Source organism: Serinus canaria, chromosome 27, assembly GCF_022539315.1.
Source record: "Serinus canaria isolate serCan28SL12 chromosome 27, serCan2020, whole genome shotgun sequence".
In the NCBI taxonomy this organism is placed as follows: domain Eukaryota; kingdom Metazoa; phylum Chordata; class Aves; order Passeriformes; family Fringillidae; genus Serinus; species Serinus canaria.
Window position 1 is genome coordinate 4,453,549 of NC_066340.1, and position 16,699 is coordinate 4,470,247.

General features: G+C 55.9%; 1 protein-coding gene across 1 annotated transcript in view; it reads right to left on the bottom strand.

Moving 5' to 3' along the window:
* SCN4A (sodium voltage-gated channel alpha subunit 4) overlaps window positions 1–16,699 on the bottom strand; it is a 45,559-nt gene that overhangs the window by 13,633 nt on the left and 15,227 nt on the right. Inside the window, exons 8-16 of the mRNA XM_050985572.1 lie at window positions 15,687–15,750; window positions 15,085–15,226; window positions 14,111–14,323; window positions 11,914–12,069; window positions 11,579–11,696; window positions 10,226–10,464; window positions 7,826–7,999; window positions 7,208–7,564; window positions 3,027–3,458 (exon numbers count right to left, since the gene is read on the bottom strand). Of these exons, the coding sequence (XP_050841529.1) occupies window positions 3,027–3,458; window positions 7,208–7,564; window positions 7,826–7,999; window positions 10,226–10,464; window positions 11,579–11,696; window positions 11,914–12,069; window positions 14,111–14,323; window positions 15,085–15,226; window positions 15,687–15,750 (1,895 nt within the window). The remainder of the gene's footprint in view (window positions 1–3,026; window positions 3,459–7,207; window positions 7,565–7,825; window positions 8,000–10,225; window positions 10,465–11,578; window positions 11,697–11,913; window positions 12,070–14,110; window positions 14,324–15,084; window positions 15,227–15,686; window positions 15,751–16,699) is intronic.

Consider the following 16,699-nt stretch of genomic DNA (forward strand, 5'->3'; position numbering starts at 1 on the left):
CATCCCACACCTGGCACAGCATCTCCAGCCTGCCTGGGGCTGTCCCACCCTGACCCACCTGACCCCAAAATACACAGCCCTGAGAATCACAGAATTGTTCAGGTTGGAAAAGCCTTGTGAGACCATCGAGTCCAGCACCACCAAGGCCACCACTGACCCCTGTCCCCAAGTGCCACATCCACAGGGCTTTTAAACCCCTCCAGGGATGGGGGGCCCAGCCCAGCCCTGGGCAGCTCTGCCAGGGCTGGACAACTCTTTCTATGCAGGAATTTTCCCTAAATCATCTTTCCCTAATTATCTCCAATCTAAACCTCCCCTGGCTGTTCCCTCTGCTCCTGTCCCTGTTCCCTGGAGCAGACCCCAACCCCTCGGCTGTCCCATCCTGGCAGGAGCTGTGCAGAGCCACAAGGGCCCCCCTGAGCCTCCTTTGCTCCAGGCTCAGCCCCTTCCCAGCTCCCTCAGCCCCACTGACAGCACCCCTGTGCTGCACCAGAGCCAGGAGCATCTCAGGACACATCCCCCTGCCCAGCAGGGTGGGATTCCCAAGGGAGGAGCCCTGGGAAGAGCCCTGAGCCCTGCACGGATTCTGCAGAGCCACTCAGGTGGGAGCCAGGGGGGTGCATTAAAGACAGAGGGGATGATGGGCTGCAATTCATCATGAAATCACAAATTTGAGAGTCTCAAAGACCATGTAATTCCAATCCCCTGCCATGGCAGGGACACCTCCCACTGTCCCAGGTGGCTCCAAGCCCCAATGTCCAGGCTGGCAGCTCCTCCCTGCTCTGAGCCGCCAAGAGAAACCAACCACAAGACGCAAAATGCAGCTGCGATGATCCTGCCCCTGTCATTTCCCCGAAAAAGAGCTTTTCCTTGGAAAGGAGCTGCTCTGGCCGCAGGGAGGATTCATCGGCGCGGTTGGGGCCGGTGTCGGTGGGAGCGGAGCGCGGCCGGAGCGGGCGCTGCGCGGGGCTCTGGCTCCATCTGCAGCTGAAGCGGCTGGGAACGCACCCGGCACCAGCCCCGGGGCAGCGCGGGGCTCCCTCCCTTCAGCGCCCGAGTGTTAAATTAAATAATTTCACCTTGTGAACACAGCTGGGAGAACTGGGGGTGCTCATCTGGAGATGGGGAGGATCTGGAAATGCTCAGATACCCTTGCAGGACTCAAAGGGGCTCCAGGAGAGCTGGAGAGGGACTGGGGACAAGGGATGGAGGGACAGGACACAGGGAATGGCTCCCAGTGCCAGAGGGCAGGGCTGGATGGGATCTTGGGATTCCCTGTGAGGGTGGGCAGGCCCTGGCACAGGGTGCCCAGAGAAGCTGGGGCTGCCCCTGGATCCCTGGCAGTGCCCAAGGCCAGGTTGGACATTGGGGTTGGGAGCACCTGGAACAGTAGAGGGTGTCCCTGCCATGGGAGGGGATTGGCATGACATGGTCTTTGAGACTCTCACCAACCCAAATAATTTGTGATTTTGTGATACATTGCAGCTCATCATTCCCCTGCCTGGGCAGGGCCCCTGTTTTTAATGCACCCCCTTGGCTCCCACCAGAGTCAGCTTTGACTGGATTTAGGCAACAAATCCAGCAGCTCCGATGGGCTGAACTGGTATTAACTGGTTGAGAGGTGCCCTTTGCCTGTGCTGAGCTCAGTTTTCCCATGTAGTGTTTGGAGTGGCCGCTCTCTGCTGAACACAGCCTAAAGCCCAGAGCTGTGCCAGGACAGGTCCCATGGCTGCATCCCAAGGTTTTCCCACCTGCTGGGAAGCACTTTGGGGTGACAGAGAGCTGAGGTCCATAGGGACCCCCTGTGTCCCTTCCCATTGTGGCCAGGCTGGCACTGGCATCACCTCTGCCGTGTGCCCAGTGTGGTGGGCACTGCTGCTGTGGGACTGGGGTTGGGTAGGAAAAACTTGGGGGGAAATGCCAACTCTCATCCCTCCTGGTGGCAACCCTGAGGAAACTGAGAGCAGCAACCTCCCTGGCCCATTCCCTAGGCCAGCCCCAACTTTCCTCCTGCCCCCTCTGCACCCCAAATGCTGAAATCTCCCTGTTGCCCCAGATAACACTAAATAATCATGATTGTCTCCTCTCCTTGCCCCACATTCTGCCAAGCTGGGTCCCTGTCACCATGCTGAGCTGTGAGGAGCCTGCAGAGGGGAGGGAGGTGAGAGGATCTGCAGGTCTGGGAGCCCTGCTTCATTTTCCAGCCTTTCCTGGGCCTCCCTGTGCAGTCCCATCCAGGTGCCTCCTGGACCTGGCAGGGCTGGTTGGGATGGAGCTTTCCAGAGTTCTCTCAGCTCCTGGAACACATTTGCCATCCCATCATGACAAATCCCTCCTCAGAGCTGTCCTATTGTCCAAACAAAGCCCCTTCCCAGGCTGATGCACCTGCTCCTGTCCCCCTCAGTACCTCCAGCTGCCCCCTGTGTCCCCAGGACCTTGGGGTGAGCAGTAATTTCCCACCACACCACCACCCTTTTGTGTCCACTTGGGTCTTCCCAAGTTTCTTGTCCCCCTGCTGCCCTCCCAGTGGTCCCCAGCAGTCCCCTGGAGATTGGGGTCAGCTGTCTCAGCTTTGGTATCCCCTACCCCTCGCTTCATGTTCACCCCTGCTAAGCTCCTCCATCTGGTCTGGGCCCCCCAAGGACGATGCTTCCCGAGGCATTAGCAGTGGATCCAATGATAGTGCCATCAGCAGATTTCCTGGCATCGGGTTCCTCTGGGACATCTTTAACCCCAAACAGGCACTCTGACCCTTGCACTGCCCCTGTGCTGCACTGGGGCCCTGTGGCATCAGCAATAACCCCACAGCCTGACCCAAAGCAGCCAAAGCCCTGCTTGGATCCGGCCCTCCCACTCCTGCTTACACTGAGAGATGCCAGCTTGGAAAATGACAAGTTTGGCTCATGCCACACCCTGTGGGAAAGCTGAAAATGACCCAAACCAGCATCACTCTTTGGGCAGCACAGAAAGAACGGGGCAGCCCCAGTTTTGGGGTGAAACCCTTCCCTTCCACCCGCCTCACTGACCTTGCTGGTGTCCTCGGTGTCAGACTGGGTGCTGGTCTCCTCGTAGAGGTCGGACTCCTCGGAGGCGATGGGGACCTGCACCGTCAGGTTGGGGTTGTTGATGAAGTTCATGTGCTCCAGCTCGTCCATGAAGATGTGCTCCTTGCCTGTGATGCCATCCAGGTACCCTGACTTGGGCTCCAGGGCCGTGTCCATGTGGTTGAGCGCAGGGTTGTCCCTCTTGCTGGGGTCCTGTTCTTCCTCGGGTGCCACCTTCTTGCCCTTGCAGAGGCGGCGCAGCAGCGCCAGCAGCGCGGCCTTGCCCAGGGCGATGCCGCGGGTGATGCGGCCGATGGCGATCTGCAGGTTGTTCAGCTCCCCATCGTCGTCCGATGCTGCCAGGCTGTCGGCACTGAAGGAGCTCAGCAGCAGAGCCAGGAACAGGTTTAGCACCTGGGGGGACAAAGCAAACGCCGGCCCTGAGCTCCAGCGGGTCCTGAGCCTCAGGATTTCCCTCTGCAGCTGCAGGGATCTGTGGCATTCACATTTTCTGGAAAAATTCCTTTCCCCAGGATTTTTCTCCTGGGAAGCTGAGAAGCCTCAGATAAAAATGAAAACAATTATCTCATTTGCTTCTCCTGTGCTGTGCTCATGTGGAATGTGTTTGGAGATTGTTTACCCACAGGTGATAGTTCCATTGCATTCTGCTGGGAGTTGTTTTCACTCTTTGGCCAATCAGGGCCAAGCTGTGCTGGGACTCTGGAGAGAGTCACGAGTTTTCATTATTATCTTTTTAGCATCCAGTAAGTATCCTCTCTGTATTCTTTAGTATAGTATAGTATAGTATAGTATAGTATAGTATAGTATAGTATAGTATAGTATAGTATAGTATAGTATAGTATAGTATAGTATAGTATAGTATAGTATAGTATAGTATAGTATAGTATAGTATAGCATTTTTTAATATAATATAGTATCTTAAAATAATAAATTAGTCTTCTGAGGACATGGAGTCAGATTCATCATTCCTTCTTTCCTTCATCTGGGGGTGACCCAGACACAATCGGGATCACTGGTGGCTGTGGAGAAACCCCTTCACTGAGCACCTCATGGGCTCTTCCCTGCCCTCACCAGCTCTAGGGGCTGCAGAGGTGCCAGTTCCAGTTTCTGGAGGACATGGACATGCTCCTTCTCAAACCCCCTGGGCTCTGATGCCTTCCACCTCACCCTGGGCTCCCATGGTCCTGCAGATCCCTCTGCAAGGGATGCCAGCCATGGTTTCAGCTCCTCTCAAGCTCTGCTGTGGATCTGTGAGTGTATCCCTTTCCTTTGGTCTCTTGGAGCTCCAGGAATCACATGGGGGACTCCCCAAGCCTCTGGTGCTTCTCCCCACCATCCCCAGGGATGCAACTCAGCTCTTGTGGCTGCCCCTGGATCCCTGGAAGGGTCCAAAGCCAGCTGGACAGGTCTTGGAGCAGCCTGGGGTAGTGGAAGGTGTCCCTGGCCATGTCACAGGGTGGGGCTGAGTGCTCTTGAATGTCCCTTCCAATCCAAACCAGCCTGGGATTCCATGGTGCTGTGATTATGTTCCTTCTCCCCAGAATGAAACATCCTTGTCCTCTCCTCTCCTCTTCCCTGGCTTTGGTAGCCCAGATTCCCAGCAAGCTCCTGAGGGTCTCCCACACCCTGGGGCCATGGAGGAGCCTGGACTTGGCTGTGACCCCATCCCTGTGTCCCGGGCACTGCTCTGCTCCATCAAAGCCATGTTTCACCCCAGCATGAGCCAGGAAATGCTCTGTGTACCTCCAGGCATGGGCTCGTGTGCTTCCCCTTCTACTTCACCGTCCCAAAACGTGCCTGGAGCCCACCACAGCCTCTCCTGGCACCGCTGGGGCTGCTGCCTGCCAGGAGCCGGGAGCAGCGCGGTGGGATGGGCACCGCCGTGGGGCAGAGCAGGGACGGAGCCAGCCCACAGCTGTCGGTGTTTGTGCCGTGCTGCGCGCTGCCAGCAGCGCATCTGAGACGGGAATTAGCTGCTATCCAAGGACACTGCTGTTTTCACATGGCTCATGCCATGTGCCTTAAACCACGTCTTTAAATAAATCCCCGCGGGCCCAGCAGGAGAATGCCCCCGTTAAGTACCAGTTACAGTTAATGGGTGCCGCTGGCTTTGTAGGACAGGACTCCGTTACATTGTCACCCGACTGACTTCCTCCCTTTTCCCTTAATAACCCCAAAGGAAATGCTCAAAGTGTCATTAAGAGCAAAGGACGGGTCACCTTCTTCCTGCGTGAGAAACACACACCTCCTTGCAAGGGGAGCCTTGGGAGCCTCTGGGACGGGCTCCAGGGCTCGGAAATACCTGAGGCACGGCCAGGAGAGCCTGGCAGAGAGGAGGAGGAGGGCACAGAGGGGAGGAGGAGGGCTCTGGCCGTGTTTGTGCTCCGTGTTTCTCTGCTGGGCTGTAAATGGAGCCCGTGCAGGAGCTGCAGAGCTGTCCTGAGGGCTGGGGTACGCCTTTGGGAGGGGACAGTGGCACCTCTGGGATGGGGACACCCATACCTCTGGGGAGGGGACAGTGGCACCTCGGGGATGGGAACAGTGGCACCTCTGGGGAGGCGACAGTGGCACCTCGGGGATGGGGACGCTGGCACCTCGGGGAAGGGGACAGTGGCACCTCAGGGAGGGAGACAGTGGCATGTCTGGGAGGGCTGTCACTGACCCCACCAGCTGAAATGGTGCTGTCCCCGTTTCTTCTCCAGAGCAGTGCCCTGGAGAGGTGGGCAGACTGTGCTGCTTCAAAACTGAGCTCCAGAAGAGGGAAACCTCCCAGAGCCCATTTTGGGAGGGCTCTGCAGGGACCCCCAGCTGGAATTCCCAGTCCAAACTCCTGCACTCCCTGCAGATGGCTCTGGAGAGGCTCCTACTCCTCGCAGGGGCCCTTATGGTTGATTTTCAGCCTCACCATCCCCTGGGAAGGTGTCATCACAAGCCTCTGCTGGCTGGTGGGAGGTGGGCATGGTGCTGCTCCCCTCTCTGCCCAGCACTGCCCTGGGCAGGGGCTGCAGCCACGGGCTCTCCCTTCAAAGCCCCAAGTCCCTGGCATGAGGCAGGGAAGCCAAGAGGCACCCAAATCCCAACTTTCTTCCTTCAAAGTGGGACACTCCAAGTTGACCCGAGCCGGGGGCTGCTCTAGGCTTCTCCCAGGGCTCCTTTCAGAGCCTCCCTGGGGACAGGGGTCAGCGGCTCCCGGGGGCAGATAGTTTTTCAAAGCAAATTCCAAAGGGATTACACAACCCGGGCAAGTAATAGGAGCGAGTCGGCGCTTCCCTCCCCTGCCGTGCTCCTCAAGAAGGGAGAGCGGGGCCCACGCAGGCTGCAAAACAAGCTCCAGAGCTGCCAGCGATGGGGTTACCAAGTTTAGAAAGGATTTCACGCTCGCCTGGAACTCGCAAACCTGTGGCTCAGGCAGCACAGGCAGCCGGGGGGAGTGGAGAGGGTGGGGTTTAGGGTGGGGGTGAGGGGAGCAGGGCATCCCACAGACTCAGGGAAGGAGGTTGGCCATCACCAGATGCCACCTGGAGCACGGTGGAGGCTGGGGAGGTTGGGATCTGCAGGAGCCTTGTTGGGGGGGGGGCTGCTCCCAAAAGCACCTGGAGTAAAGGGTGGGATGGATGGATGGATGGATGGATGGATGGATGGATGGATGGATGGATGGATGGATGGATGGATGGATGGATGGATGGATGGATGGATGGATGGATGGATGGATGGATGGATGGATGGATGGATGGATGGATGGATGGATGGATGGATGGATGGATGGAGCTCTGCCTCCATCCCTCATCAGGAGAGTGGGAAATGGGGTAGGAAAGCTGGAAAAGCCAAGTGGAGGACACAAGGCAACTTGAAGCTGAGCTCTGTTTTATCCCAGAGTGGCTCCTGCCTCTGCCTAAAGTCCATTTGTGTTTTCTGTGCCTCAGTTTCCCCCAGTTCCCAGTCTGGTTTCAGCTGGGGTCCCTCAGGAACCGTTCCCCCCTCTGTCTCACACAGAGCTGATACAGCCCACCCGAAGGGCCTGGGGAGGGAGGAGAATCCCTGCACTCCATCCAGACCCTGCCACGGGCACAGCCCTGTGGAAAAGCTGAGCTGGACAGGAGTCCCCACGCAGCACCCCCTGTGTCCCCCAGCCCCAGGCTCACCACGAGGTTGCCGATGACCATGACCATCATGAAGACGATGAGGCACATGGTCTGGCCGGCCACCTCCATGCAGTCCCACATGGTCTCGATCCACTCCCCGCAGAGGATGCGGAAGACGATGAGGAAGGAGTGGAAGAAGTCGTTCATGTGCCAGCGGGGCAGGGTGCAGTCCACAGAGATCTTGCACACGCACTCGATGTAGCTCTTGCCGAAGAGCTGCATCCCCACCACGGCAAAGATGAAGACGATGATGGCCAGAACCAGCGTCAGGTTGCCCAGGGCACCCACGGAGTTGCCGATGATCTTGATGAGCATGTTGAGAGTGGGCCAGGACTTGGCCAGCTTGAAAACCCTCAGCTGTGGGGGGCAAGGAGAGAAGGGGGGTGGCTGGGGATGTCATTGCCACAGCAAGGCTGTGCCACTGCCACTGCACCCTCCTGGGGCCAAGGCAGGAGTGGTTAAACTCACAACTGCTCTGACTCTAATTCCCTAATATTTAACTCAGTCTAATCTTTAACAGGAGCCAAGTTGGGCCCTCCCAAGCATGGCCTCCACCATGAAGGAGGCTGGACAAGCCGTCCCTGTCCCTGTCACCACCCAGGTGTCCCCAGCACATACCAGGCGGAAGGAGCGCAGCACGGAGAGCCCCTGCACGTTGGCCAGGCCCAGCTCCACCAGGCTCAGGGTGACGATGAAGCTGTCAAAGATGTTCCAGCCCTGCTGGAAATACTCGTAGGGATCCAGAGCAATGAGCTTCAGGACCATCTCTGCCGTGAAGATCCCTGTGAAGACCTGTAGGAAGCAGCACCCTTGAGCACTTGTTCATACACCAGTGCTGAGCTGTGGGGTGGGGTGGGCAGCATCCTTCTTTTTTGGGGTATTCCCAAAGCATTTCACCCTGTTAAGGCCAGTCCCAGCTGGGAACAAGCCCCCCAAGTGCTGCCCAGTGGGGTGGTAAAGCCAGACTGGGAATACTGGTGACTGATTCCTTTGGAGGGACGCAAAGGTGAGTGTTGGCAGCTGAAAATTAAAAATAAAATTTCCTTGGCAAGGAGACACCTTTGGAATGACTGGGAAATCACAGATGCCCAGCACTGGGAGCTGGACTGCTGCTGGGATGCCTCTCTTCCTCCCTGAGCCCTGGGAGAGCTGAGCTGGGTTTTACACATTGCTCCTTTCCTGGGACCACAGCAGCACCTGCAGCATTGTGTCACTGCAGAGAGGGCTCAGCCAGGTGACAGTCACCATCCCTGCTGCAATTCCATGGCACAGCATGTGCAGAGAGCCTGGTGACAGATCTGCCCTTACTGGGGGTGGTGTTGGGACAGGTCTGTCCCTCATGGAGCAGGGAGGAGCAGCAGGGAGGCTCCTGCATCCCAGGAGGTGGGTGTCCCCACATGTCCCTTGCATGCCAGCACACAAATGTTCTGTCCTGCTCCTGCAACTGCATCCCAGGGGATTGTCCCCATGTGTCCCCAGCATCCCAGCACACAAATATCCCCTGTCCTGCTCCGGTGTCCCAGGGGATTGTCCCCACATGTCCCCAGTATGGCCACAAACATTCCCTGTCCTGCTCCAGGATCCCAGAGGATTGTCCCCACATGTCCCCAGTATGGCCACAAACATTCCCTGTCCTGCTCCAGGATCCCAGAGGATTGTCCCCACATGTCCTTTGCATGGCCACAAACATCCCCTGTCCTGCTCCAGGATCCCAGAGGATTGTCCCCACGTGTCCTTTGCCAGCCCACAAACATCCCCTGTCCTGCCCCTCCCAGCTGGTCCCTGTCCTGCGCACCCTGCGGTGGGGCAGGCAGCTCCCACCCGGGCACGGGAGGGGATGTGCGGCAGCCCGGGCTCGGGGCGATCTCCTCCGCCTGCTCATCCCCGCCTGGCCCTTCCCGGCAGATCATCTCCCGGGGATCCGCTCCTGGCTCGGAGGAAGCTCTGGAGCCGCCTGAGCCCGGCCGTGCCTTGAGCCCGGGCCCATTAATCCCCTTGTATTTCCTGAAGGAAACCAGAGCCGGTCCCGCCCGCCGGGCAGCGGCGTCTGTCACTCCGGGGCTGCGCTCCAGAGCCCCGCAGGTGCTGGGGCAGGGCACGGGGACAGCCCAGGAGATGGGAGCGCTCCCATCCTCAGAGCATTTCCACCGCTGCCAGGGGGCATCAGATCCATCCAGCTCAGAGACATTTGTCATAGACACATTTTATGAAAAATCCTTTTGCCAGGAGTTTTTCTCCTGAGAAGCTGGGGTTCAGTTTTACTACTTTAGAATGTGATTTGGAGAATTGTTTACCCAGCACGTGAAATTGTTTTTACTTGATGACCAATGACAGCCAGCTGTGTCAAGGCTGTGAGCAATCACAAGATTTTATTATTCATTCCATTATTTTCTTTGCTAATCTTCTGATAAAATCTTTTCTTCTTTTAGTATATAATTTTCTTTTAATATAATATATATCATAAAATAATAAATCAGCATTCTAAAACATAAAGTCAAGATTCTCATCTCTTCCCTCATCCCGAAACACCTACAAACACAACCACATGTAGTGATCCTGAGTGAAGAACCACCACAGACATTTGCCACCAGCTCCAAGCAGGAGCAGCCACTAAATGCGCCTATAAAATCAGGACAGCCGAGATTTGCAGTGATTCCACTGGACAAACCCCCAATTATTATTGATTTTACTGCTGCATTGTTGCTTCCTGCTCAGCTGGGACCTGTCTGTTCTCACAGTCTGGAACACCCTCTGCTCTGCCCTGTGGCACCCAACATTTCTGTGGGGACACTGTGGTGTCACCCAGGGCTGTGGTGCAGGGGGTGGCTCAGGATGCAGCAGGAGGGGAGCAGGGAATGGTGGATCCCAATCCCATCATTGCCCTTGGGCCATCCCAGAGCCCAGCCCTGCTCAGGGTGCTGTGCCACATTCTGTCAGCAGCTGGGATGTGTCACACAGCAGCAGGGGGGGATCTGCCCTTTGGGGAGGGGGTTGGAAGGGGGGGATGGAGCTCCCTACCAGGTTCCCCACGCTCAGCACGTTCTCGAACTCCTCCGTCATGGGGTAGTGCTCCATGGCCATGAAGAGAGTGTTGAGCACGATGCAGATGGTGATGCCCAGGTCCACGAAGGGGTCCATCACCACCAGCTTGACAAACTCCTTCAGCTTCACCCAGGGACGGCAGCAATTCCAGACCAGGAATGTGTGGGCGAATTTGTACCACCAGGGTGGGCATTTCTGGTGAGCTTCTTCCAGCTCTGAGGGTGGGAAAGGAAAAGTGGGGGATTATCTTGTCCTCACCTGGGTGGGCAAGTGCTGACCCTCAGAAGAAGTTCTCCTGAGGTCTTAGACCAGCTCTGGATTTTAATATGATTTTAATATCATGGAATAGCCTGAGCTGGAAGACACCCACAGGGATCATTGATCCAGCTCCAGTCACCCCAACAATCCCACCCTGGGCATCCCCGGCAGTGCTGTCCAAACCCTCCTGGAGCTCTGGCAGCCTCAGGGCTGTGCCCATCCCCTGGGGAGCCTGCACAGTGCCAGCACCCTCTGGGGAAGAACCTTTCCTTGAGTTCCATCCCAAATTCCCCTGTCACAGCTCGTTCCCTTGTCCTGTCCTTGGTCACAGGGAGCAGAGATCGGAGCTGCCCCTTGAGGTCTGACCGCAGGCTCCTCTTCTGCAGCTGAACAAACCAAGTGAGCTCAGCCACTCCTCATGTGGCTCCTCCACATCCTTCATCATCTTCTTAGCCCTCCTTTAGACACTGTTAAAAAGCTTTAGATCCTTTTTGTGTTGTGGCACCCCAAAAATACAGGGGCTAAAAGGAGGAACCTTCCCATGCCCAGGGATGGAGATGATGCAGAGCTGGCCCTCCAAGCTGGAGAGGGATGGAAACGCAGATCAGCCAGGGAACTGTGGATCCAATTCTGCTCCCAGCCCCTGGGAGGGATTTAAGGTGTCCCTGCCACTCTGAGATTGCCAGGACACCCAAGGGAACAGCTCTGGGCTGACCTGGGGGTTTCATGCCTGTTCCTGGGGGGACAGGGCACATGAACTGCTGAGTTCATGGTGCTTTTTGCTGAAGCTGACACTGCAGTTCCTAGGAAGCTGCTCAGCAGCTCCCAGTTGGCTCTGAAAACTCCTCTAAGGGGCTGCAATCCCTTTAATTTTTGTGAGATATTGGATTATTGCCTCCAGGCATTGTCCCAGTGAGCTGAAATGAAAAGTCTGGCTTGAGCATCACTGACTCCATATGGAGACTGCAGGGCTGGAGTCATCCCTTGTGTGGGTCTGGGAATTTGGGACAGCCACTGTCACCAAACCAGGCCCTCCAGCACTGACCAGGACCCTCACCCAGCAGGACATACCTTCCACAGCATTGGAGATGACACTGATGGCACTTCCCACCCTCTTCTCCAGCCCTGGCCCATCCTGGTTGCCCACAGTGAGGTGGTTGAGGTCTGGCTTCTCTGGCTCATGGTTGAACTGGGAGGAGAGGAGGGAGGGTTGCAGAGTTATTCCATGCTCTGAAAGACAGGCTCTGAGCAGGCAGAAAACAGGGAATGGTCTGGAGAGACCTCTGAGTGCAAGGTGGGCACCCAAAAAGGCTTGTAGGACCCAACCCAGGGCGAGGTGGGCACAAGCCTGGCCCCTCAGGGGGGTGGGCACCCTCAGGGATGGCAGGGGCAGAGCTGGCACCTACATCAACCACGGTGTCGGATCTCTGCAGGGTAATCTTGGGCACCACCTGCCCGTTGCAGTCCTTGGCCTTGTCCTGGTCACTGTTGAGGTCCGAGTCGTGCCCCTTCCCGGCCACGCTGCTGGGCAGGGAATTGCTGCTGGATGAGCGCTCCTGCAACTGCACAACCCTGTCACCCCTGTGCCCACAGCCATGGGGACATCCCACAGTGGCTGGGGGCTCCAGGGGCTGGGAAAATCTCTTCCCTCCCTGGAAGTGGTGGCTGGAGGAGGCTTGGCACAACCTGGGCTAGTGGGAGGTGTCCCATGGCAGGGGAGGCTGGATGAGCTTCCATGTCCCTTCCAACCCAAACTGTCCTGAATTTCCTTTTCCTCTTCCTCTTCCTCCTCCTCCTCCTCCTCCTCCTCCTCCTCCTCCTCCTCCTCCTCCTCCTCCTCCTCCTCCTCCTCCTTCTCTTTCTCCTTTCCTTTTTCCTTTTCCCTACAAAATGTTACCATACAACAAAATAACAACCTCCAACACCAAACATATACAACAAACACCATTTTTTAACCTCCAAAACTACCAACCTCCCACTACCACACCACCTCTAACGACTTCTATTATCACAAATAAAAAAGAATTACAGTTTTGCACAAAATTACACAAATTACAGTTTTTCCTTTCCCTTTCCTTTGTACCCCCTGCACTCAGCTCTCCACTGCTGAATTAGGTCAGTTCAGGTTTGGTCAGGGAGAATAGTTCCTGAGGACAAAACTGAGAAAACCTTGGTTCTTCAAGCAGGAAACTCTGCCCTATGCAATGAGCTCTCATCCAAAGTGGCAAAGAAGCAAAATCCTCAAGGCTCTTGCTGAAATGTGACCTCCTGTATTTTTGCACTTGTACTAAATGTTCTACTAACACATTTCCATTGCATGCAAAAAAAAAAAAAAAAAAGTCTTTTTTATGTCCTTTTTTTTCTTTTCAACAGTGCTGAAAAATTTGAAGTTTGTTACACCCTCTTGTAGCACTGAGGATGCCACAGTGGATTGGGAAATTCTGTGTTCTCACAGCACATTGCTGAAATCCAGGAATTTTTCCATCTTTAATCATGGGATATGAAATAGATCCAAGCCCCCACCTCTTGTAGGTGCTTTGCCCTCACTCTTTGCCTTTTTCCTTTCTCTGTGTGACTCCAAAGGAAGACATCCCTTAACAAAGCCTTTGGGCACTTCCCTGGTGGATGCTGTAGCTCTGGACAGATAAGAGAAGAGAGATAAGAGGCTCTGGAGAGAGTCAAACATTAGTTTGTGTCTCTGTACATGTGAGGGAGGTGACAAAGAGATTTTCAGGGATGTCTCCTGTGGATGTTGCTGACATGGACCAAAAGGATGGTTAGGGCTGGAAAATGGCTGGGCTGCAGCACCAGAGGCTTTTGGCCATGTTTTTATAGGAATGTTGTACTGAAAAACATTCCCAAGGATGGCAAAGGGGTGAAGGTAACATCCTGGCACCACAAGGGGACATCTCCTGTCCAGGTTGTGTTTTGGCCAAGCAGGGCTGGAACAGATGATCCTGAGGGTCCCTTCCCGGCTGGTGTTCATTGGATCCCAGGGTGGTTTGGGTGGGAAAGGACCAGAAAGACCATCAGTTTCCAACCCTCCTGCAATGAGCATGGACACTTCCACCATTCCAGTTTCCTTGGCTCCCACAAGGACACCAGGACCTCCCTGGTGAGGCTCAGGGTGTCTCGAGCCCTCAGTTGTGCCTCCAAAGCCCAGGGTTTGCTGACACACTGAGCTGTGCAGCCCCATCTTCCCCGAGTGCTCCTTTGTGTCCTGGTGACACCGAGCCGGGCTCCTGCCAGCTTTCCTGATGTGCTGCAGGAGATCCTCTGGAACTTCTGAGGCCTTTTGTGTCCCTCACCTCTCAAACAACACCTCATCCCTGTGCTGCTCCTCTCTGCTGCCTCCCAGTGCACCCTGGGCTGGGATTTGGCTGTGGAAATTTGATCTTTTCAAACTTTTTTGTCCCCACCCATGATAGTATCTCAGTTTTCTGATTCAGATGTGATGCCCAAAATAGCTGCTCCGTTTTTTCTCGACTTCCTATGGACCAAATGGAGTTTTTATTTGGATTTATACATCTTGCTTGTTGCTGCCTCCATTTCCTCTCCCCATCTCCAAGACCTCTCATTTTGGCCTCCACTCTTCAAACTCACCAATCTCTCCTGCTCCTCTTGCTGCTTCTTCAGCTGCTCCATGAGCTGCTGGAATTCCTCCTCCTTCTGCTGCTCCTCCAGCATGGTGGCATCGTTCTGCTCGGCGTAAGCCATGGCCACCACGGCCAGGATGAGGTTGATGAGGTAGAAGGAGCCCAGGAAGATCACCACCACGAAGAAGATCATGTAGGTTTTCCCTGCTGCCCGCAGTGTCTGTGGGAAGAGGTGGCAGGGAGGTCACCATGTCACTTTGGTGGCACTCCCAAGAGAAGGTGCTGCTCTGGGACACCCTCCTGGTTGTGGTAGGAGGGAAATATTTTGCTCCTGTCTTCTCCAAGGGTTGGTCATTGCCCAATGGACCTTCCTGCAGGCCCTGGCACTGGGCTGGGACTGGTGGGAGGCAGAGAGAAGCCTTGTTTCCCAAGGTTCCCAAGGGCTGGGGGTGATGGAGGTGGGGCCAATATTCCATCACTGCCTCGCTTTGCTCAGCCCCCACCTTCTCAGGGCTCACCTTCAGGAGAGCATGGTCCTTTTCTGCCTCTGATCATCTGGGCAAACCTTCCCAGAGGACAGGGGGAGCCTCAGGTGTAGGATCCCTTTTACCTGGCCAGCCTCTGGAGCCGGGGTCAGCTGGGGTTCTGTGGTGTCTCCCTAGAGGACAACTCAAGGAGGGGACAAGAGACCTGGCTTCTCCTCCTTATCCTGTCCCTCAGCTGGAGCCAGAGATGCTCTGGACAATCTTATAAATCCCTGATTTCCATGCTAGAGCTGGCAACACCATGAGAAATACACTGCACTGAAACACAGTGTCTTCCATATTAGTGAAGTAGTAGATGGGACCATCCCCACCTCCACTGATCCTGGCTGGATCCACAGCCTCAGAAAGACCCACAAGGTTCCAGTCAGTGACTTCACCTCAGGGGCAGCAGGGAGATGAGAGGAACGCTGGCACGGGGGTGGAGGGCAGTGCCTACCAGCTGGAAGAGGTTCTCCCAGAAGTCCTGGGTCATGAGGCGGAAGAGGGCCAGGAAGGCCCAGCTGAAGGTGTCGTAGCTGGTGTAGCCATAGTTGGGGTTCCTCCCGGCCTTCATGCACTCATAGCCCTCGGGGCACTTCCTGCCAGGGGGACAGCAGGGATGAGACCCTGGCATGGCCCCACAGCCAAACTCATCCCTAAGGGAGGGGGGGCAGAGGGGGTCCCTCCCCTCCAGAATGGGACAGGCGGGATGCCTGGACTGGCAGCACCTGCCCCTGTCTGAGAGCTGATGCCCCCCAAAGATGGCACAGGCAGGAGGCTCAGACTGAGACCCCTCAAGCTGATAAATTTGGGGCTCCTGAACTGATTCCAGCTGAAGCTGATACAGTGGTGATGCCCAGACTGGTACCCTGGAGTTGGTACCATTGGGGTGATCCAGCTGATACCCTCAGAGTGGTCCCCAAGCTGCCCCACCCGGGTCCCTGGACTGTTCCCCTGCAGAGCCACATTCCCTGTCCCACCCCAAGCATCAGGGGTCCCACGGGCTGTGGCAGCTCCCTGTGCCCTCCCAGGGGTGCAGAGGGAGGGGGTCTCACCCACCCAGCGTCGCTGCTGTTCCCGCAGAGCAGGGCATCCAGGGCTCCCTCCAGGAAGTAGTAATTGGCTTTGCAGGTGGGGAAAGAGCAAGGAATAAAAAGAAATGAATGAATGAATGAATAAATAAATAAATAAATAAGCATAAATATTGATTTTCAAACTCTTGGGTGCAACTTGCTGTCAAGGAAATTCCTTGAATCCCAGGGGAATTTGTTGACTCCCAGTGTCAGGCACGTGCTTATCTACTCTCTGTTGACTTTGTTGTTTGTCTTGGCTCTGTCTCAGGGAGCTCCTGGGATTGTTTCATCAATCCAACCAGGTCCCTCCCATTCCTGGAAATCCCTTTGGATGTAGCTGGGGCCAGGCCACCCAGAAAATGGGTTAACACGAGGTTCAAGGATCAGGGCTGGGTTGTTTTCCTGGGAAATCAGGGCATTGGCAGGAAGCACCAAGCATGGGCACAGCAGGAGTCCCAGGACAACCTGGGGAAATGCTCCTGCTCCATTGCTGCAGCTCCTCCTGCTGCTCCCATCGCTGGTGGGGACCCAGGGGTGCTTACAGCTCTTCCTTAGGGCTCCACAGGAGCCCTGGGCAGTGACCTGCCAGGGACACAGGGGAGCACCTGCAGGCACCCACACCTGGATGTTGAGACGGCAGCTGGATCCAGTCCTGGACATCACCCAGCACAGCCCTCCCGGGATTCTGGGCCTTCCTGGATCCTCCCTGGCCCTGCCTGCCTTCTTGCCATGGGGCTTCTCTTTATCCTGTGGGGGCTCAGGGAGGAAATATCCTGTTTGTGCTATACCAGGGTTTTGGGCTGGCCCCAGCAGCTGCCCTGCTGCACTTGTGGCCTTGGGCAGCTCCTCTTTGCTTGGAGCTCATCAGATGCCATAGATGGAACTTGTCCCCTACCAAAACCTTCCTGTAATGAATGATGGAGCTGATTGTTGGGCCAAGCAGCTCAGCTGAGACACAGCCCAACCTTCTGAGCTCTGCTGAGTGTCCTGAATGAGATG